General features: G+C 35.3%; 1 protein-coding gene across 1 annotated transcript; it reads right to left on the reverse strand.

Moving 5' to 3' along the window:
- Positions 1-717: 717 nt before the first annotated feature.
- LOC132551979 (uncharacterized) lies at positions 718-25,000 on the reverse strand. Its single transcript, XM_060216122.1, has 20 exons — positions 24,926-25,000; positions 22,439-22,567; positions 19,848-19,951; positions 18,654-18,673; positions 16,637-17,410; positions 15,980-16,102; positions 14,883-15,005; positions 12,380-12,454; positions 11,370-11,497; positions 11,014-11,103; positions 10,495-10,584; positions 10,032-10,139; positions 9,037-9,229; positions 8,231-8,374; positions 7,721-7,806; positions 7,314-7,384; positions 5,309-6,813; positions 4,737-4,920; positions 4,164-4,237; positions 718-2,821 (listed from the first exon to the last, which is right to left on the reverse strand). Exons 2-20 carry the CDS (start codon positions 22,490-22,492, stop codon positions 2,778-2,780), a joined length of 3,990 nt encoding a protein of 1,329 aa, XP_060072105.1. The 5' UTR covers positions 22,493-22,567; positions 24,926-25,000; the 3' UTR covers positions 718-2,777.

The following is a 25,000-nucleotide window of genomic DNA, read 5'->3' on the forward strand; positions in this document are numbered from 1 at the left end:
TTGGGACACCTGGGCTCAAATATATATATTTTGGAGATTATATGAACTCCAGAAATACTAAATCATCATATCTCATGCCAGCAATTTGTGAGGTGTGTCTTGTTTTCCCAGTAATAAGATGAAGTTAGTATAATATTAAGATACAGAGTCAATATCTAAAATATAGTACCAGTATTAAGTCAAAGGAAAACACAACAGTTAACTCCCTATCCAATCTGCCTTCTCTTACTTCTACTTTCACTCTTTCCCTTCTACTGACTTTCATATCTTGTCTGCTGAAAGGCTACAATAGCAGATTTAATGCCTGCTAATAACAACTAGGATCCGTATGGAACTTGGTCATGAAGCTTCAAGCAAATTGGGAACAATCTTCAAAGTCAAAATGGCTGCTGGAACAATATTGAACATGTTTATAATCTAAGAAAATCTTATTTCAATTTCTTGATGATCATGAGTTACAAACTTCAAAGTTAAACATTTCTCTTCGTCAGCAATCTTTGATATTGGATCATATGTGATTGTAGCATTTACAACTCAAACTCGAAAATTCTTACAGTTTATTAAAGTTTTCAGTACACCAATGTGTTGGCATTCTGGGAGAGGAAAACACCCCTTTAGTAAATAATCCAAGAAATCAATACCTCCGATTTAATATAGAGTTCTAATTTGCTCACATTATAACAAACAGAGAATTCATTTTTATTTTTTTTATTCCATTGCTATACCTGATAACTGAGATGCATAGGTTTAATATACAAAGCAATTGCTTAACAAAGATGAAGTAAATATAAAGTAGCAATTGGTAAAAACATACAATATAAACATGTACATACTCTATTGATATATATTATGTTCAGAATGTAATTAATTGCCTGAAAGCCCAGTAGATTTATAACAAACTATTTTCTCTTACATACCACAAATAACTATTCAATCATCACCATACTGTTACATATCGTTCCATAAGTCGATAGTACAAAAATAAACTACTTTTCATGAATGAGTGAATATTATACATCAGGTGTGATGGCCATTCTTAGTACCTATTCTTATGGTTATTTCACTTCTCTGTTCCAATATTCATTATATCCAATATTCTGTTTATTATGTCTCCTCTTCAAATGAAGGAAGTGGTAGGGGTTGGTGTCAGTTAAAGCATTTGTCTACATAATATAAAGTGAAGATTCAAGGTATGTTGTTATGACACAAATTACCCATGGTGCTTTGTGTGTCTCAGAAAGCTAAGAAATGAACTGGTCTATACGTATGTCCTTGGTTAAGACACTTTAATCTCATCATTCTGGATTGAAACACAGGGTGATAAAGCCATTAAATCAAGTGGAAAGGGAATGAAGGGAGACATATCAGTGCTGGCTTTATCTGGTTCTTCAAGATTATATATATGTTCAAAACTTTACATTTCTTGTCTGGCCAGTACTTTTAAAGTATGAAGACATTTACTCATGAATGTTGCTGTTCACTATTACCACCCATTGATGAAATGCAGAACATTGAGGTGTCAATGATCATTGCAACTTTGACCTCAAGGTCAAATAAATGCAAATTTTACAATACAATTCAGTAAGTTAAATTTCTTTATTTACTAATAAATGGAGACATGTTTTTTTCCACTAAAACAAATCTCTGATTAAAGATGTCCCTGTATTATTTCACATAGTTCATCTTACCTTTTACACTTTGTAATACACCCATGTCATAAATGTTTTCCATGCATACAAGATTTTATGAAACAAGTCTTGAAGTTATTATTTTTATGACCCTTGGTAAGCAAATATTAAAACTTTGAGAAAAGTTTCATAAAATTTCGTATGAAATGAAAACAAATTTATGATACTTTTTATCATAAAACTCAGAAAAATAACATTTTGACAGGTTTCAAAATCGAAGTGTGGAGGACCAAATCAAACATATTCTGATATCACTATCAATTTCTGTCTGGCAATGACAATTGCTACAGGATATATTACATTATTTACACTTGTGATCATACACAAACATTAACAAATCAAATGCATAACAAAAACTGAAATAAATGCTGTTATAACACATGATTAACACCAGAATAACATTTCCTTACTAACCTAGTATGACTACTACAAGAACAGATCCTGTATATTTGTGGTCTCTTTCAATCAATTTTTCAAAATTTAGATTGAAGAAATCTTGAAGTGCATGTCAGTGTGAAATCTTCTTTTGTATACCAAGCAGACAGCAATCCAAGGAGGAACTATATACACTATGTCTTAAACATGATCTAGACTAGAAAAATTTATTTTACCAGTCGCGGATGACATCTCAACACAGCAAAATACTGATATTTCACATTTTATACAAACAATGTAGTGATATTCATGTTATGACTAATAATACAAACTCCTATTTGAGCAGTCATACATGTACATTACAAAAATGTACATAATCTCAAAACAGGTCAGTTATAATTATCAATGAACTCTTTCACATGTTCTTTTTATAATGTCAATTTTAAGGGAAAATGTTTCATTTTGAAAGATGGACCCAAAAGAAAACCATACCCTGCTTAAACACAACTTAGTCATGTCTGACCACTGTCAACATTCGACTGTTTAGAGTTCACTTTTTGAGAGTACCAAAGAAACGTTTACTGAGAATACCAACTTTAAACTAGAATTGAATCTGGAGTCACCTCTTAAGTATCCAGGACCTGCTTGACTAGCATTGGTTGATTTTGAGGTGTCATATGTCCAACCATCCTTTGCCAAGATTAAACTTGAATTTCATGTCTCTACATCGCCAAGGTTTGCAACATCATTAGGTTTATCTGCAAGTAGAAATAATCATGTTGTTTAAAGATTAAGAACTAAATAACAAGCATATATAAGACGTGATGAAACCATGACATAAGATCCCATTATTAACATTGTCAAATTCATAAGGAACAAGAGATACCTGGTGGGATCATTGCACCCACCTTCGTTTGATCTTTGATTCTTATTTAACATTTGAATCTTCTCCCTTCCTGTCTTTCCTCTATTTATTGCTCTTAATTACATCATACATGAAATAGTAAAATTCCTCTTAAAAACAGCAATATAATTCTTTAACTGCCAAATCGAAGATGGTGGTCTTTCAGCCATTTTTTTTCCTCTTACTAGCCAAAAAATTCAAAAGAGCACAACAAGGGAAACCTAAAAATGAAATTTGAGAAAAAATCATCTTGTTCTTCTAAAGAAATAACAGTCAAAATCCAAGATGGCTGCTTGTCAGAGATTTTGTTTTCCTGTATGTTGTCAATCCCAAAATGAGATAATGTACAACTAGGGAGCAAGAGGAACTTACAAATGAAATTTGAGGATGATCTATCAAGTACTTCCTTAGAAATAGGGAATTCATAACTTATTTAAGGATAGATGAACAACTATGGACCATGAATGAAATGTGATTTGAACAGCCCACAATCTGATGATGGTGGTCTAGTGACAGTGCACTTACCTATGCAGCTGTTTTCCTAGTAACAATATACTTACCTAAACACCTGTTGTCCTAGTGACAGTATACTTACCTATACACCTGTTGTCCTAGTGACAGTATACTTACCTATACACCTGTTGTCCTAGTGACAGTATACTTACCTATACACCTGTTGTCCTAGTAACAATATACTTACCTATACACCTGTTGTCCTGGTAACAATATACTTACCGATACACCTGTTGTCATAGTGACAATATACCTACCTATACACCTGTTGTCCTAGTGACAATATACTTACCTATACACCTGTTGTCCTAGTGACAATATACTTACCTATACACCTGTTGTCCTAGTAACAATATACTTACCTATACACCTGTTGTCCTAGTAACAATATACTTACCTATACATATGATGTTGTCCTAGTGACAGTATACTTACCTATTCACCTGTTGTCCTAGTAACAATATACTTACCTATACACCTGTTGTCATAGTGACAATATACCTACCTATACACCTGTTGTCCTAGTGACAATATACTTACCTATACACCTGTTGTCCTAGTGACAATATACTTACCTATACACCTGTTGTCCTAGTAACAATATACTTACCTATACATATGATGTTGTCCTAGTGACAGTATACTTACCTATTCACCTGTTGTCCTAGTAACAATATACTTACCTATACACCTGATGTTGTTGGTTGCCCGAGTGACAGTATGAATCTGTATGCCCTTGTACATTGCTACACGGTAACTGTAAGTTTAAAGTTACACAATCATTGTATGTTATCTATGGCTGACAGCTTACTTTAGATAAAATGAGTAATTCATACTGATACTGAACCATTTTAGTAGGTATGTAATCTGAAAATTTAAACCTACTATATGGTGTAGGTGATGTTAAATGTTTTATTCGGAAGACCTCAGACTTGGAAGTAGATAGATACTTTAATAATGACCTACAAAAATAATTAGTTGATGTGAAAACTGCAAAATAACATGACCTATTAGCAGAAAACTAAATTCTGTGACTTACACATCACTGTTATTTCAGAAATGATATCATTATCTTGTTGACTGTTCAACTAAATTACGACTATTAATTATAGTCAAAAATCTGCGACTAGGATATTGTCTTTAATTGCTATTAAATATCCCAAATTGTCAGTGATTCAAATATGTGAAATTTCCAGACATACAAATTTCTCGTACTATGATGACTACACATCACTAATCAGAGTAAGTATACATACTTTTCTCCACTGATGGACACCACCACTGTGCCTTTGGGGCTTCGTTTCCTGGTTTTCTCTATCTTTTGGTTCTGCTCTGGTGAGTAGGCATGCCATACATTCTGCTTATCTTCCCATTGCCATATCACATCTGTGGATGACATTGTCGATGTCGACATCAGAGAAGCAGTGTCCGAAAAGGTTTCTGTAATAAACATAGGTAAAAGTGACATGTATATAAGTAGAAAGAACAACAAAAAACACGGACAGATCTGCTGGAGCCAAGGAAGTAAAATTTTCTCTGTAATTTTTGTATTCTAATTAGTTCAGTTTTCCAATGTTGAAGTTACATGAATGTCAAATATCATGAACCCCAAGTCTTAAGGTACTTAAAGACCTATAGTGGTGATGAACACTGCACCTCTAAAAATAGGGTAAGCTATTAAAACTGCTTAATGTCAGAATGAGGTATGGAGTTTTATACACTATTCCAGACATCTTAACCCAAAAGTGGACTTACTGATGAGCTAAACTGATCTGTTTCTTCATAAAAATTGTAATTACAGGTTGAGTAATGACAAATATGAATTTACCACTTAAAACATCAAGGCTGGTGTTCGCCTGACTTCGAGATGTTGATATCAAACTGGATGTGCCGGAAGAGAGGTTTCTGATGCTGTCAGCTCCTACTGCAATCGTTCGTCCTCTGAGGGAGCTACAAGGAGAGTCTGTGGGAGACTGTGTCAATACTGAAGATTCTGAGGATAGGGTCATTTTAATCTTAGATGTTTCCAAGTCTGTGGTGGGATGAGATATATATGTTCTCTGCTCTTCCGTCAAACTAAATTTTGATTTTGTAAAATCAAGGTTATCATCTCTGACAGCTTCACTATGTCCAGAGCTTCCTGTGACTGGAGTGCCAACTGAGGCAACAGCTTCAGGTTTACGGAGTGTCCCCACTGCTTCAGGTCCTGGTGTACTCTGTGACAAGGGAACACCAAAGTTAGAGGATTCATTACATTCTACAGAATCCTCTAGACTGATGCTTTGACTGTCACTTTGATATCCAGCAACAGTGTGTGTTATTTCATTTCTTTCACAATGTGTTGCACTGTCACCATCAAAATTCTCACTGCTGACTGGCTTGTAGTTTTGACTGGGCAACACTGATGTACAAGAATTGACTTTCTCATCGTCTAAACTGTGTCTCTGGAAACTGCCTGAAAGACCTTTTACATCTGGAAGAAGCTGGAATGGCGTGTCTGCCTGCTGGTTACTAGAATAGACTGAAGTATCAAGGTCATGTAGTATTGAACCTTCAGCATCCTTCACTGTAACATGACCTTCAGTGTCCTTCACTGTGACAACACCTTCAGTTTCCTTCACTGTGACATGACCTACTTCCTTCACTGTTGTGATATGACCTTCAGTGTCCTTCACTGTGACATGACCTTCAGCTTCCTTCACTGTGACATGACCTATTTCCTTCTCTGTTGTGACATGACCTTCGGTTTCCTTCACTGATGTGACATGACCTTCAGTGTCCTTCACTGTGAAATGACCTTCAGTGTCCTTTACTGTGACATGACCTATTTCCTTCACTGATGTGACATGACCTTCAGTGTCCTTCACTGTGACTTTACCTTCAGTTTCCTTTGCTGTGACATGACCTTCTGTTTCCTTCACTGTGATGGAGTTCAAATCTTCCAAAGGCGACTGCTCAGTTAATGCCTCGGGTCCTTCAGTCCTTCGGGGAGGAAGACTTGTGGCAGATTCATTTTTTCTGTTCATGGCTTCAACCAGAGACAACTCTATGCATCTTTTTTCATCCTTATCCTCTTCATCCTCTTCTTCATCTGAGAGGCCTTTAGAAGGTTGCATAATATCATAGATTGACATTGATGGAACTTCAAGACGATCATCATCATCATCATCATCATCATCGTCATGTGGTATGTCCGGAACAGATGGACATTCTGATAAACTGCTGGATCTAGATGCTAGAAATACCCCTCCTGTGGCCCCTTCCTCAGCCTGCACACAGATTCTGTGTTCAGCTTGTTGTTTAGCTCGAATTTGATGTACCTCAAATGGGTCACTGATTTAAAAGAAATTAAAATTTTGTATAAAAATTTTTCAAAATTTTCAAAGGCAATATATTTCAATTAAATGATTTAAGAAGTATATATTGTTGAGTTTAAATTACCCAGTAACATCATGAAAATATGTTCACAGCTAATTTTGATTCACTACTCATATTTCCTGTGCTGCTTTCTTGAAAGTTATATTCATGCCAATCTCTACAGAGACTGATGGGATAAACAATATGCTGTGTCCATATTGAGCTACATAATGTATACTGTACCAATGCTCAAGTATTTCACAAGTAATCTGCGATTTTCTCAGCGTGAAGGTCTTACAGTTTTTTATTCATAATGTTTAGTTGCACATTCAGAATTTTGAAAAACTATAATATTATAAAATGATGCTAACTGTACAGAATAAAATGTTTTATAAAAGTTGAAAATAGGATTTTCCCAATGAATGGTATACTTTTCACATTAACATGCAAAAACCTAATTTATGATAATTGCTTACCATACTTCCACATCCTGTCTGAGAGTTGCGATATACTTAAATTGTCCTCTGTGACCATTCGGCCATCTTACCTTTGTTTGAAAAAAAGAAAAAAAAATCTCATATGCTAATTGTTCTTCTACATACACAGTAAAACTTATTTCGAAGGACGAACAAGGTAATATTTTCAAAGAATATGCAGAAAAGTGTATATATAACATGTACATGTAGTAGGAAACATTGTTTAGCATTGTTAGGATCTAAAATAAGTTCAGATTTGCAAATGAAGTGTAAAATTGAATCCAAAAAGTGACATTTTGCCATATGTATATAGGATGGTCACTTCACTGACTTAATTGACTGTCAATTACTAATTCACACAAGTTTATGTCAATTTAACATACGTCATGTATTGACCTTTCACCTACCCAGACTTGCCCATCAGGTTTTGTGTGATAAACGGTACCTATCTTTCCAAAACCACCATCCTGGTCATCATACTCCCAATCTATCCCTGCAACAACAAAATCTTCAAATTAGAGGTGGAAACATCTACCTGACATAAAACTGTCATGAATCTTAAGCAGCTGATATTTATCATCAAGTTACAGGGACAATCACTGGAACATGTGACAATTTTGTTTTTCATTGTCGCTTGCCAAATAGTCGTGAACTACTCAGACTTGGTTCAAAAATCTTATATAGAAAAGAAACAAACATTGTTAGTAAAAAAATCAAATTCACTCATCAAGCAAACCATTTGAATTTATCAGGACCACCTAAAAATTTCTTTTTGAAAACCATCATGGAAAGGCTCGCGTTAACTGTTTTTGAGTGAAGATCCACTGCTGTTTAATGGTACACTGCATACCAGAATGTAATCTTATCTGACAGAATAATACAGGTTTACTAAATGCCAGGCCAAAATTGAGCCTCACCACGACAGACAACACATCCTGTTGCTATGGTTTCTTCTTGCGTCAGCAGTCGTGGTTCTTCTACAACCACTACATCAAATGCCTGATCGTTACCATAGCGATATTCCCCCTTGTTTGAGCAGTCCCATTCTATCTTTATCCAACCTGTAGGTCAACACAAGAAATATTGTCTGTATTCCAAATCAGTATTTAACTTCAGTAAAGATGAAATCTCACAATAAAAGAATTCTTGTCAAAATCTACATGGTAAAAGTTGATTTAAAACATTCTTGTGCACATTTAATCAACAAAAATACATTTTGAACCTGCAAGTATATTTTATCAAAAGATTTTCGTCTACATTCAATCTTGAAAATTAAACTTCTCTGTCAAATATTCATACATGTTTTACATTCAAAGCCTAAATACCAGTTACACACAATTTACCATTCTAATGTAATGATAGGACTCCTTGTCGTGACCTATAGTAGGACTCATCATTCTTATCATGACTAATGATAGGACTCCTTGTCGTGACCTATAGTAGGACTCATCATTCTTATCATGACTAATGATAGGACTCCTTGTCGTGACCTATAGTAGGACTCATCATTCATATCATGACTAATGATAGGACTCCTTGTCGTGACCTATAGTAGGACTTATCATTCTTATCATGACCAATGATAGGACTAACCGTCCTTGCCTTCACCACCATTGATAAGACTGACCATCCCTGTCTTGCCCAATAATAGCCCTCACCGTCCTTGCCTTGACCCTCATTGAAAGGACTCACTATTCTTGTTGTGACCAATGATAAGACTCACCATCTTTGCCGTGACCAACAACTGTGCCAACTCCATTGCCATCCTGATTTTTCCACTTCCATTCTGGTCCGCGTCGAACTCTTGTCCCAATAGGAGGCATGTTGGGGTCATTCTCCTGAAGGTCATCAAAGCTGAAGCCCTCATCTACTGTCTCCTGGTATGCTGGATTACCAAGTAAAGCTATCATATCCTCCTGTAACAAACACCACACATCGCTCCATATATAAGTGAGGAAGCAAAGGATAAGTTATAAGCACATGAAAAGTTATAGTCAACTTAATACTTTAACTAAAGTAAGTTTTATGTTTCATATGCCTATCTGCAAAGTGAATATTCCAAGAAATCCATTGTGACTAAGATAACTTGTCAAACATATTTTGAAGGGGAAATTTTGCAAGCTCAAAATTTAAAACCTCAAACAGGTGTATTTCACTGACTGCACCCAATTTCCACCTATTCTTGGGGGCAGTTAAAGAGGAATGATTGAAATTATGAATGTTGAATATCAATAGTATTCTAAAGATAAATTAAAATTAATTTCATTTTATTTCATTTCATTAAAATTAGGGTCATAATTTGGGACAAGAGATCCCAGAGGGATCTTGCCACCCAATATCTCTACCATCTCTTCTTTCCTCTGTTTTTGGTCTTACCTATATTTGAAATTTGAAAATTCCTTTTCAAAATTAACAATAATAATCTTCACCAAGTCCAAGATTGTCATTTGTTTTTATGTTTCTGATCAGTCTGAAAATCTAATGAGCACAACTAAGGACCAAATATGGGGCGCCAAAACATGAAAATATCTTACCTGTACTTCTCAGGAAATAGCGATAACAGTAATTATTTATAGACATAGGGTGATTTGAATAGCCCACCATCATGACGGTTAACTAATAACCCCAATAATAAAAAACATGATTCTACATTCTGATGGCATTACATTAAAATATCACACAAAGCCACAGAATCTGTAACAAATTCAGTCTACTGACCAAGTCATCTGCTGAAAACGTTTTTCCTGTTGTTTTGACTACTGATTCAAGGGCTGTTTTATCCAATCCATCGCAGGGAATTATCTTTTTGATCCTCAGTACACAGGCCTACAACAAAGCATAACTAATAACACACATCCATGAAATCCCCCTGATGTATCATTTGAACATTTTAGACACTTAAAAAAGTAACCTCTTGGAAAAGGATTCATTTGAACATTTCATAGATTTAGTTATGAACTTAAAAAAGTAAATGGTTTATGCAACAGAATTTTGTGCACTCAAAATACAGTTACAACCTATCTTGCTTTCCCTTTAAAATGTCCTGTTATCAGCACAAGGTAATTAATATCTTCTATCAAACGCTAGTTCCTTTTATGGAGTTTTCACAATAACCCCAATAACTAAATAAACAACAAACATATATTCAAATGAATTGTAAATTATAGTGATGGGTGCTCACAAGATTATTGTTGTGTCGTCCTATCCTGAAAACCTCGTCTGGAGACACCATCAGACCAAATGTTGTCGTGACAAGGTCAGTTAGCAAACTCTGTACCAAAACAAACATGAAAAAGACTGCAAGTCTGGGATGAGTTTATGACTGACACAAAAAGGTTATGAACACTTGCAAGAGTTTGCATTTGGTTCAAGACCAAAAACAACATTGACAGGAAGAGCTATTCCATATCTGAATAAACAAGCAGTTTCTGTAATGTAATTAACTGCAATAGTTGAACTATACTGTAATTTTAAACACCAATTTACAGGTTATTGAAAAAAAAACTTCCTAAACTGTGCATAAAATCACCAGACTTAACATGAAAATCTCAATATTTTAATTAAACTCTGATGAAACACATTTCTTACAGCTCAAAATATCACTGTTCACTATCAACCTAAATAAGGACACATTTTTAAAACAAATTCTTTTAGTCTAAGAGTTCTGATAGGTTTATATTGCATGAAAAACATTAAATACCTGATTAACATCATCTCCAATAGGGACACAATATATTGGAATCCGCCTTTCGGCTAATTCTCTACCAAATGTTAGAATCTTCTCTCTTGTCTGAAATCACAAAACACCACCATCACAATAAATGCTGACATATACATAAAAAAACAGGTAAAGAATAACAGTTTATCATACAGACATCACATTATAATGACAGTTACAAGCATCCATGTTTTATTGATTGTCTGATCATGTGACAAGAGAAAGGATCAAGAAAGTATGCAATGAAAATATTAATACAAGAATCATAGTAATTTAGAAACTTCACCTGTCCAGTCTTAGTAAGCAATCTCTTGTAATCATTAGATTTTAGTAATCACCTGTGGCTCTATGGGAGACTTCCTATCATCTTGTCCTCCAAGTAAGTGATGATCAGTTGCCTGGCCATCACTTAGCAACACTATCCGAGGGGAAATTTTGTGGTTACACACCAAAGTGGTAGCATCACCTGTAAATTCATTTTTACATAACCTGTAATAACATAATCAGCTAATTTTCACGAAAATTCTTAGCAAATTTTGTTTAAGAATAAAATTTCAAAAATTTAATTATTTAAGATTACAGCTATGTCTGTTTCTGAAATGGTGCAAGTATACACATATAAATATCAAACACAAAAACTCCTAACTTTAAGGTGTCAACATGTAAAAACAAGTGTAATTAACATCTGCTAAATCATTAATCCCATTTCCATCTACTTTCTGTGTTGCCTTCATCTAAATATCATCGGTATACAAAATTATAGTGTATGCACACTGCAATTTTCAATGATTGTTTTTGGTGTAGGAATACACCTACCAGTATATGTCGCCAATGTAAACAAAAATGGCTGCCTATCTCTTTTGATATCCTTATACTGACATAGTCGATTGGAGGGATATGGGATGTATAAATACAGGCTTAAAAACCTTTCAAAAACTTACCCTAAAAATTTGAGTGAGTTTTGATTTAAACAAGAAAAAAAAGGGAAAACTGAAGACCATAGCAAGAGGAAATTTTCAGAAAAATCCAGATGTTTGATGTATTCTTATGGACATCAAAACTCCCAAAATATTTTAAGTGAATTTTGACGGAAAAAATTCCAGGGCATTCTTCTAAAAATACAAAATCAAATCTTAGTCCTCGTCTGATTCTACACACCAAATAAGACTAAGAAAGGTATGGGATGTATACTTCTGAACTCAGAAACCTTTCAAAAACCTATCCCCAAAATTTTGAGATGGGACATTTCAGTTACATGTAACCAGTGAACAAAAATCATACTTAAGTGTTGAAATGTACATAGTGAATGCTGCTCAGAATTGAAACATGTCAATGCTAAATATTTTACCTTTGTGTTTGAATAATGCCAGAGCCATATCGAGGCCACCATACAGCGGTGAAGATCCCGCAGCACACAGACCATCTACAACACAAAATGAAGATTCATAACATCTTTTCTTTCACATAAGTAAGACTGAAAATAATGAAAAAAAAAACCTCCTTTGCCAGGTATCTGATAAACAGCATCACAAACTCACAAGCTTTCATCAGGTTAATGTGATATTGGCCATACAATAACCTTCTTAAATTGTGAAAAAATAAAATGTGTCATCTGACCAAAGGTTACCACGCCAACTCAACAATACATTCCCTTACAGACTGATAGTCCTTGGTTAGGTAATGCCTACACTGTGACCAAAGGTTACCATGCCAACTCACCAATACATTCCCTTACAGACTGATAGTCCTTGGTTAGGTAATGCCTACACTGTGACCAAAGGTTACCACGCCAACTCAACAATACATTCCCTTACAGACTGATAGTCCTTGGTTAGGTAATGCCTACACTGTGACCAAAGGTTACCATGCCAACTCAACAATACATTCCCTTACAGACTGATAGTCCTTGGTTAGGTAATGCCTACACTGTGACCAAAGGTTACCATGCCAACTCACCAATACATTCCCTTACAGACTGATAGTCCTTGGTTAGGTAATGCCTACACTGTGACCAATGGTTACCATGCCAACTCACCAATACATTCCCTTACAGACTGATAGTCCTTGGTTAGGTAATGCCTACACTGTGACCAAAGGTTACCACGCCAACTCACCAATACATTCCCTTACAGACTGATAGTCCTTGGTTAGGTAATGCCTACACCGTGACCAAAGGTTACCAGCCAACTCAACAATACATTCCCTTACAGACTGATAGTCCTTGGTTAGGTAATGCCTACACTGTGACCAAAGGTTACCATGCCAACTCAACAATACATTCCCTTACAGACTGATAGTCCTTGGTTAGGTAATGCCTACACTGTGACCAAAGGTTACCACGCCAACTCAACAATACATTCCCTTACAGACTGATAGTCCTTGGTTAGGTAATGCCTACACTGTGACCAAAGGTTACCATGCCAACTCACCAATACATTCCCTTACAGACTGATAGTCCTTGGTTAGGTAATGCCTACACTGTGACCAAAGGTTACCATGCCAACTCAACAATACATTCCCTTACAGACTGATAGTCCTTGGTTAGGTAATGCCTACACTGTGACCAAAGGTTACCATGCCAACTCACCAATACATTCCCTTACAGACTGATAGTCCTTGGTTAGGTAATGCCTACACTGTGACCAAAGGTTACCACGCCAACTCAACAATACATTCCCTTACAGACTGATAGTCCTTGGTTAGGTAATGCCTACACTGTGACCAAAGGTTACCATGCCAACTCACCAATACATTCCCTTACAGACTGATAGTCCTTGGTTAGGTAATGCCTACACTGTGACCAAAGGTTACCATGCCAACTCAACAATACATTCCCTTACAGACTGATAGTCCTTGGTTAGGTAATGCCTACACTGTGACCAAAGGTTACCATGCCAACTCACCGATACATTCCCTTACAGACTGATAGTCCTTGGTTAGGTAATGCCTACACTGTGACCAATGGTTACCATGCCAACTCACCAATACATTCCCTTACAGACTGATAGTCCTTGGTTAGGTAATGCCTACACTGTGACCAAAGGTTACCATGCCAACTCACCAATACATTCCCTTACAGACTGATAGTCCTTGGTTAGGTAATGCCTACACTGTGACCAATGGTTACCATGCCAACTCACCAATACATTCCCTTACAGACTGATAGTCCTTGGTTAGGTAATGCCTACACCGTGACCAAAGGTTACCATGCCAACTCACCAATACATTCCCTTACAGACTGATAGTCCTTGGTTAGGTAATGCCTACACTGTGACCAAAGGTTACCATGCCAACTCAACAATACATTCCCTTACAGACTGATAGTCCTTGGTTAGGTAATGCCTACACCGTGACCAATGGTTAACATGCCAACTCACCAATACATTCCCTTACAGACTGATAGTCCTTGGTTAGGTAATGTCTACACCGTGACCAAAGGTTACCATGCCAACTCACCAATACATTCCCTTACAGACTGATAGTCCTTGGTTAGGTAATGCCTACACTGTGACCAAAGGTTACCATGCCAACTCACCAATACATTCCCTTACAGACTGATAGTCCTTGGTTAGGTAATGTCTACACCGTGACCAAAGGTTACCATGCCAACTCACCAATACATTCCCTTACAGACTGATAGTCCTTGGTTAGGTAATGCCTACACTGTGACCAAAGGTTACCATGCCAACTCACCAATACATTCCCTTACAGACTGATAGTCCTTGGTTAGGTAATGCCTACACTGTGACCAAAGGTTACCATGCCAACTCACCAATACATTCCCTTACAGACTGATAGTCCTTGGTTAGGTAATGCCTACACTGTGACCACAGGTTACCATGCCAACTCACCAATACATTCCCTTACAGACTGATAGTCCTTGGTTAGGTAATGCCTACACTGGGTGATGTGACCAAAAGTTACCACGCCAACATTTTCCTCCATTTGCTCCTCCTTTGCAACCAACTCCAACCCTGTTAGCATATTAAGACAATGAAATAATCAGGATATCATTATTAATCAAACATAACAAAGTATTACAAATGAGAAAGTAGAAAAATCATGATGGTAAAACAATTGATGACAACCTTATAAATACTTATCTTTAACATGAAATGTTTTCAATCAATATTTCTGAAAAGAAAGTACAATGCATTTTATAATATGAGATATGTACATTTTACATTGACAGAGAGAGAGACATAACATATTTGGTCTATCTCAGCTTTTAAATTGATTTCCTCTACAGCTAATATCAATTCTGTGACATTACATTTCTGTTTAAGCCACCATAACATGAGGAGTGTGACTGTACAGTTGGAACTGAAATAAAAATACAGGACATCCTCTCTTATTTTTATTTATGTAATAATAACTACTGGAATCAATATCAAAAGTTCAGAAGAATATCATATGAATCTTTGAACAATCAAGAATTCCTGATTCTGTGACCAAGTGTTAAACAAAGTGTTACCCAATAGACTACAGTACATTGTTACTATCTTGAGTATTGTTTTGTCTATAATCTGTTTACCATCTCGACATTCTATTTTTCAACCTTAGTGTATATAGAATTACAGTGCAGTCGAAAAAGTTAGTCAATTCTGTACCATCTTGTACATTACATACATCAGTGTAAGTACACTCCACACAGGTCAATTGTCTGATGAAGGTGACCGTGTAGATCTCGTACACTACGTACATCAGTGTAAGTACACTCCACATGGGTCAATTGTCTGATGAAGGTGACCGTGTAGTCACAGAAACATCACACTCTATTCTTTTACTGGCTGTGTTATAAGAACTTCTATTCTATTCATGTTCACTTCAGCCAAATTCTACATAGCACCATACAAAACAACCAACAATTTTTATATATACTTAGGCAGCTGGTGTAATATTTGTAACCAGAAGTTACAGACAACAATACAGACAATGAATTACTTACAATCTAATATTTCGTTCATGGCATCTTTGGCTTGCTGTAGACCATTCTCCTTCATACTCTCAGAAATGTCGACTAAAAACACAGTGTCTATCCCGTCACCGTAAGGGAGTTGACTTTCCCTGGCTGTATAATGGTTAGAATGACTATTAAATGTTAATGAACAACACAAGACAACACTCTTATTTACTATAATTGTTAAAAGCACTAAACAGAAATTGCCATTATCTGCAGTCTTTTTATGTTGAAAAAAAAAACACAAAACAGAATTTGTGTATTCAAATCAAAAGCATAAAACTGTTATTATGTTTGCATAAAAATATACAGTGCATCGTAAATTTTTCATTTTTCCAAAATAACCACTACCTTTATCGTCAGAATCTGAATATAACATATCTTTTTACAGTTCAGGTAAAAAGTATATGATCTCCAAAATTCTCTTTGAAGTAGACTTTCTTGTGAAGTAGGTACGACACAGAAACACAAAAACATCAAGAGAGAATGATAATACATTATATAACCACAAAAGATGGCTCCCTCAAACACTACAGAATTTTTTCTGTTAATAGATAAAGGAGATCATTTTTAAAAGAAAAATGAAAACGTGAAATATTTACAACTGAATCCTTCCCTAGTATCACAGTAGTGTTTTCCCCTCACCTTTGTCTGATTCAGCTTCTACTACAGAATTCCACATCTCATCACTGATTGTACCATTAGAGATATGTCCTTCTACACTATTTTCCACTTTAACTTCTAGTCCAGGACCAGGTCCACTAACTTGGAATACATCAGGAGATTCAGGTGCTTGTCTAGGACCAGAGTCACAAACATTAGGAAATTCAACATTTTGTTCAGTATCAGGGCCACTGACTCGAGATAAATCAGAATACTGATTACAATTACTTGTTTCTTCTTCATTTCTTTTTTTATCACCTGAATTTGATACTTTTAAGGGTTCTAATGTTTTCCCATTCATGGGGTCATCTTTAACAATGTTTTTCTGAAGTAGTGTCTCTGATCCCTGCGATTTTTCTGAAATTTCTGAAACCTGTTTTGGTCCCATTGTTGTTGTCTCAGATGGCAGAGTCTGCTGGGAACCATCACCTGGATCATTTGTGAAAACTATGTCTGTTCCTTTCCTGGCTTCACCTGAATTTTTCCCCTCAGTTGGATCTGACAAGGAATGCTTTGGTTCATCAGACTGTTGAGATTTCTCCTGTTTATGGTGTGTACCAGGACGTCCTCTGCACTTGCTGTGACGGTCTTTGCCCAAGGTTCCTTTAGTCAGTGCAGACTTAATGCTGTCTATTCTGGTACACATACTGGAGAGGGTTTCTCCAAGCTCCATCACAGTCTTCACCAGCTGTTGCATCTCTGCATCCTGTTTCTGTTCCCGTTGTTCTAAATTCTGCAGTCTCTCCATCAATGTCCCTGAACATAATACACAGCCATGCAATGTCAAAATATACTTCACATGTTACTATTTCATGGGCTTTATATTTTCTATCTTGAATGATAAGTATGTGATTATTATGTACTGCATGATATATAGCAGCCTATAAGCCCGATCACTAAACTGATCTGGTAATTATTGCTCATGTAAAGACACATTATTTGCAGACATATGAAATTTTGTTTAATTATCTTCATGAACTATTTCAAAATGTGCTAATATAAAGAAACTTTCCTTCCTGTCTACACTTTATTTCCGTTAATATCTCCTTAACACAATATTCAATTTTCTTTTGATATGTTGTTTTCTAAAACGACAAATATATGCCAAGTGTCAATCTACTGGTCACCACAGGTCACAGGTCAAATATTTCATCAGCATAAATTAAAATTGCATACTTTTCATTTGTTCATTAGGTTATCTAAGGTCACAGGCCCAATAGGTAATTCATGTCAATCAATATTACATACTTTTCATTTGCATAAATCATTACAATTTAGAGCTATGCCAATGGTCAATATATAGGTCACTAAAGGTCATAGGTCAAGTCAATTACTATCATATACTTTACATTTGCACATCTTATTGCAATGTAAAGTTAATCCAAGGGTCAATAAATAGGTTACCAAACGTCACTTGTTGAATTGGTCATAAATTTCTATCAATATTTGTTACAAATGACATCGATTGGGTAATCAGATTGTTTTACTTCAAGTCAGGTTATAGTTTGGTGAGTTAAGCTGACAATACATAACAGTGACTTGTTAGTTTCTGGTAAAACATTTACATGCCAGGTAAAGAAAAGTTACAAATAGAGATGAATTTTCCCTTGTTATGGTCCCTAATAGCAAAACCTTATTGCAGCATATGCATGTGTATATACAGTATTATTCAACAAAGAGAACAAAAATTACTGTTACCACCCAATAAATCAATCGGTGAAATTTCAATTAGAGAAAATCCTGCTTTGTGATTGGATCATGATGCCCAGCACTTTTCTTATATAAAATTAGGGTTATTTTAGGGACTAGATGAGAAATTTCAAGCCCTTTAGGTGAGATGAATGCTAACCAGTGTCATACATATATATAAATGATAACCTGTGTATATTTTATATATTAAAAGCAAGAGTAACTCTTGATGTAAATCATAGTTTTGGAGATATGTGAAATGTGAATTTACCATCAACATACTAGTATTGTTACAAGATTTCTCACGTACCTGTCAGCTCTCCAAGATGTCTGAAAAAAGGCAATATGGCTGGATATCAATTATGTAAAACAACATGACAGGAAAGAAAATAAAAACACAAAGAGTAGGACACTTGAAAATTGTTTTGGCTATCCCCCAGATAGACAATATCAGTCTGTTATAGTGAGGTTTATATTTTTCTAATTATACTGTTTGTCACTACTAAAAGTCTTCGGTGGACAGCCAACACCTATTTATAGTAAACCTCCATATACAACCAACAACTGTCTTTGTTGAACACTGTTCTGTAGCCAACACCTGTCTTAGGTGACCATCCTTCCTTTTTTGTTACCTTAAACGCTGTTAAGGCTTTTGTTTACAAGTTACCTTGATGTCAGTACGGGCTCTTGTTTATAACTTACCTTGATGTCACTACAGGCTCTTGTTTATAACTTACCTTGATGTCAGTACGGGCTCTTGTTTATAACTTATCTTGTTTATAACTTACCTTGATGTCAGTACGGGCTCTTGTTTATAACTTACCTTGATGTCACTACAGGCTCTTGTTTATAACTTACCTTGATGTCAGTACAGGCTCTTGTTTATAACTTACCTTGATGTCACTACAGGCTCTTGTTTATAACTTACCTTGATGTCAGTACGGGCTCTTGTTTATAACTTACCTTGATGTCAGTACGGGCTCTTGTTTATAACTTACCTTGATGTCAGTAGGGGTTCCTGTTTATAACTTACCTTGATGTCAGTAAGGGCTCTTGTTTATAACTTACCTTGATGTCAGTCCGGGCTCTTGTTTATAACTTACCTTGATGTCAGTAAGGGCTCTTGTTTATAACTTACCTTGATGTCAGTACAGGCTCTTGTTTATAATTTACCTTGATGTCAGTACGGGCTCTTGTTTATAAGTTACCTTGATGTCACTACAGGCTGTTGTTTATAACTTTCCTTGATGTCAGTACGGGCTCTTGTTTATAAGTTACCTTGATGTCAGTACGGGCTCTTGTTTATAACTTTCCTTGATGTCAGTACGGGCTCTTGTTTATAACTTTCCTTGATGTCAGTACGGGCTCTTGTTTATAACTTACCTTGATGTCAGTACGGGCTCTTTTGGCTCTTTTCAAGGTTTTCTATAATAAACTTGTGATTCCACTCTCTCCTTCCAGTGGGTTTGAAGTGTGTAAAATCTTATTACTTAGATATACTTACACATGTTCTCCTTCCATTCTATCCTGTTGCTGATTTAGTCTCTTTAAAATGAAGTTGTTTGTTCTTTCTATCTCTGTGATAGAATCTTTCATTTCTGCTAAATGCTGCAAAGAAAATTTCAATAGTAATGCTCATCATTTTGTTGTGTTTCAAATTTCATTCAAAACAACAAGACCACTGTTATTGATATTCTTAAACAACAAGACCACTGTTATTGTTATTCCTAAACAACAAGACCACTGTTATTGATATTCTTAAACAACAAGACAATTGTTATTGATATTCCTGAACAACAAGACCACTGTCATTGATATTCCTAAACAACAAGACCCCTGTTTTTGATATTCCTAAACAACAAGGCCACTGTTATTGATATTCCTGAACATTGATATTCCTAAACAACAAGACCACTGTTATTGATATTCCTAAACATTGATATTCCTGAACAACAAGACCACTGTTATTGATATTCCTAAACAACAAGACCACTGTTATTGATATTCCTAAACAAGACCACTGTTATTGATATTCCTGAACAACAAGACAACTGTTTTTGATATTCCTGAACAACAAGACCACTGTTATTGTTATTCCTAAACAACAAGACCACTGTTATTGTTATTCCTAAACAACAAGACCACTGTTATTGATATTCTTAAACAACAACACCACTGTCATTGATATTCCTAAACAACAAGACCCCTGTTTTTGATATTCCTAAACAACAAGACCACTGTTATTGATATTCCTGAACAACAAGACCACTGTCATTGATATTCCTAAACAACAAGACCCCTGTTTTTGATATTCTTAAACAACAAGACCACTGTTATTGATATTCCTAAACAACAAGACCACTGTTATTGATATTCCTAAACAACAAGACCACTGTTATTGATATTCCTAAACAACAAGATCACTGTTATTGATATTCCTAAACAAGACCACTGTTATTGATATTCCTGAACAACAAGACAACTGTTTTTGATATTCCTGAACAACAAGACCACTGTTTTTGATATTCATGAACAACAAGACCACTGTTTTTGATATTCCTAAACAACAAGACCACTGTTATTGATATTCCTAAACAAGACCACTGTTATTGATATTCCTGAACAACAAGACAACTGTTTTTGATATTCCTGAACAACAAGACCACTGTTATTGATATCCCTGAACAACAAGACCACTGTTATTGATATTCCTAAACAACAAGACCACTGTTATTGATATTCCTGAACAACAAGACAACTGTTTTTGATATTACTGAACAACAAGACAATTGTTTTTGATATTCCTGAACAACAAGACCACTGTTTTTGATATTCCTAAACAACAAGACCACTGTTATTGATATTCCTGAACAACAAGACAACTGTTTTTGATATTCCTGAACAACAAGACCACTGTTATTGATATTCCTGAACAACAAGACCACTGTTATTGATATTCCTAAACAACAAGACCACTGTTATTGATATTCCTGAACAACAAGACCACTGTCATTGATATTCCTGAACAACAAGACCACTGTTATTGATATTCCTAAACAACAAGACCACTGTTTTTGATATTCCTAAACAACAAGACCACTGTTATTGATATTCCTAAACATTGATATTCCTAAACAACAAGACCACTGTTATTGATATTCCTAAACAACAAGACCACTGTTATTGATATTCCTAAACAAGACCACTGTTATTGATATTCCTAAACAAGACCCCTGTTTTTGATATTCCTAAACATTGATATTCCTAAACAACAAGACCACTGTTATTGATATTCCTAAACAAGACCACTGTTATTGATATTCCTAAACAACAAGACCACTGTTATTGATATTCCTAAACAAGACCACTGTTATTGATATTCCTATACAAGACCACTGTTATTGATATTCCTGAACAACAAGGTCACTGTTATTGATATTCCTAAACAACAAGGTCACTGTTATTGATATTCCTGAACAACAAGGTCACTGTTATTGATATTCCTAAACAACAAGGTCACTTTTATTGATATTCCTGAACAACAAGGTCACTGTTACTGATATTCCTAACTAAGCTATTCCAGTGATATATAAAACACATCAAGAAAACACAAACATGACAACATAATCATAAATAAAACTCAAACTCCATAATACTAGAGCAAAATATGAACAAAACAAAGATTTACAACGAGACTTCTGAAAAAGTACAAGAAGAATAAGACCAGGCATCCCGGATGAGTAAGCGTCTTCTTCATCGACGACACCTGTCATGAATACTTTGGTCAATCCAAGTAAGTAATGCCACGTTCTCAAATGAGAGCAAGGTATACAACAACAAAACCAACAGGAATACTAGCTAGCATCAAATACGTCCAACTTCCAACAGAAAGAAATATAATATTTCTCAATGATATCACTATGGCGACCATAAAAATTCCCCATGATTTTCATCAACCTGCATCTTCTAAACACATGTGTTACGAGTCTGTCAGTCAGTTGATGAATTCTTGGAAGAAAATCGTGATAATGGGAACAGGCCCTTGAATATTGAATCAACTGTGACATGTACAAACTGCCTGGCATTACATCATACCATGGTACTCTGTGCAGTGTGGAGTAGGTCTTGCTCCTTTTGGCTGGTATCCATGGTCACCAATGATCACGGAGTTGGCAGTTAAGGAAATGTGATATCACTGAGTTATAAGATGTACAGTAGAGCCATCTGTAAATCCAAAATGTACAATTAAATTTGTTCATACCTGGTGTCTTTATTTTATTTGTGTTTGTGACTATTTGTTTGAATCCATTAATTACTTGTTCACAAGAAAGTCTTCGAAGAATATTCCACAAGGAACCGATCTAACAAACCAAATTTGAACATGGCTTTGGTCATACATCACAATAACCTCATAGCACTTTATTAGGTTCTATAACCTGTTGTATAAGTTAGATATTAAATTGCCAGCATATTGTATATATATAAAGATACCAGACTAATTGTCAGTATATATTACCATGTGCAAGATTAGTATACTTGTAAAATAAAGAATCATCATCCTTATTATTACAATTTTTCAGGTAATTCTGAGATTGTAAATACATAACGTTGCTTAGCTATAAGTGGTATGTATGATATCAGATATAAGATATCAGATATAAGATATCAGATAAAAGATATCAGATATAAGATATCAGATATAAGATATCAGATAAACTTGTTTGATGGATATTTGGAACACAATTTTAAACTCAATTAAGCCTGCAGACAAGCCAAATATTTAATTTTCATATCAACAAAACAGCATCATTAGATTTCACAATGTGATTTTGGTCTGACGGTCCTACATAACCTTGACCTTCCTTTGAATGCAGAGACTGTCATGATGAAATTGGCTAACAAATACTAATACTTTAATACCCATCATAAAATAAGTATAATATTAGTGAAAACCCTGGTAGACATATGTCTCTTCTTCTCCTTTCTCTCCAAGAGCACCCCTCTTGGAGTTGAAACAGGCAGATTCCTTAACTAAGAATATTCCTTAGAGAGATCTATATACCCCTAGTAGGTAGATTTTATTGTTTACCTGACACAATGACCAAAAGTGACATTTAATAACTTTTAATTCCAACAGAAATGGTTTATGTACTGGTACATTTTTTTATCCTGCAAATGGCACACCGTTATTGGAATACACATGCCACTTATATGTTTGCTGTATTTGACAGTGACAGAAAAACGCTGTATTTAAGCATGTGCGGTAATTTGACAGAATTTCTCTCTGAATTTACTTAAATATTGCATTTAGAAATATAAACAGCTGTTGTAAAAGATGATTTTACATGATGAAATGAACATGATGATTTAGGAAAATTTGTTAAATCACTGTTATATCCGATGAAATTGGGAACTTTGTTTCCACATGCATAGAACAGTTATTTTGGCATCCGTCATCAGGCAAAATTCAGTGTAAACAATGTCAGGTAAACACAGATTGAACAACAAATCTTTTTGTTTCAATAGTCTGATTTTCAATCAGTGTTGCTGGATAAATAGAATACATGTTCTGAGTCTTAAAATTGAAGTTGTATTTTGGCTCAGGGCAGAAGGACAAAAGTGGCTAGCCAAAGGTGCATCACTTTTGTCTTTCTTCACCCTCTCCAAAATACACCTTATATTTTAACACACTGACTATGTATTCTCTATATCAAAAACCTCATGTATATTATATCTTTTCACTATTATTCCCCAGATAGTCTCTAAAAAAAAAACACATACAGACTTAAATTCTTCAATATCACAAAAGTAGAGAAACAGTTCAATACCCATCTGAGCATAATCAGGAGCGTAGCTAGCCCAGCAGAAATGTGTAAGCCAAGGCAAGGGGTCTGAATTTCATGATTTCAAAGATGTTTTGAATCGTTTTCTGACACAGTTTTTTTTTTATAGACTTAACAATAAACTTCAAACCCATGATATTTATTTTCAACCTTAGTTTTGTAAATTTGTCCGACATACTCTATGCACGGATTTTTTTAATGTGTAAACCCAGGCTTTCTCTTTCTATGAAAGCTACGCCCCTGATAATAGGCAGGCGGGCATTAGACCTGATATTTACTTGGTAGTTGTGTTATCTCAGAAATGAGAAGTCAAGTCTGTGAACGAAGGGGAGACAATCGGTCTATAGTTTAGTATTGACAGATAGACAAGATCTATGGAAATAACCAAACTGATGCATAAAGTACTACATACTTATACGGCTTTTCTGGAAATCGGAATAAGTCATTTTACTAGAGGACTATATTGAGATTAGCCTAGCTGTGCCTTGATCTGTGATTTTCACAATAACCAAAGCGAAAGCAAATGGTCACTGAATGATTACAAGGATATACTGAAATAAAATATCAACAAAGGCACGTGTTTGTGCATCTGTTACTGTGAACTATTTTTCAATGACAAATACTCATACCTGGCTGCATAGAACTGTCACAATATGGGTACTATGTGACTCTCCAACTGAAAAGTGCGTGTGGGTTTCTCCAACATTTGGCAACAAATCATTTTCGGAATATCTCTTACCTTTTCATTCCGTATCATGCATCCAGAAACGAAACAAATACTGTGATTAAATCCATGCTCCATAAAATATCAAAT

Source organism: Ylistrum balloti, unplaced genomic scaffold (assembly GCF_031769215.1).
Source record: "Ylistrum balloti isolate Yb309-2 unplaced genomic scaffold, AGI_CSIRO_Ybal_v1 Utg370230, whole genome shotgun sequence".
Classification (NCBI taxonomy): domain Eukaryota; kingdom Metazoa; phylum Mollusca; class Bivalvia; order Pectinida; family Pectinidae; genus Ylistrum; species Ylistrum balloti.

Bases quoted from the DNA above. Each gene is read 5' to 3' on its own strand.
- LOC132551979 (XM_060216122.1), bottom strand. From the start codon at position 22,492: ATGGATACCAGCCAAAAGGAGCAAGACCTACTCCACACTGCACAGAGT. The intron at 16,103-16,636 runs GTGAGGGGAAAA...ACCATTATACAG, and splicing joins AGAAGCTGAATCAGACAAAG to CCAGGGAAAGTCAACTCCCT. The intron at 15,006-15,979 runs GTAAGTAATTCA...ATATGCTAACAG, and splicing joins CATGAACGAAATATTAGATT to GGTTGGAGTTGGTTGCAAAG.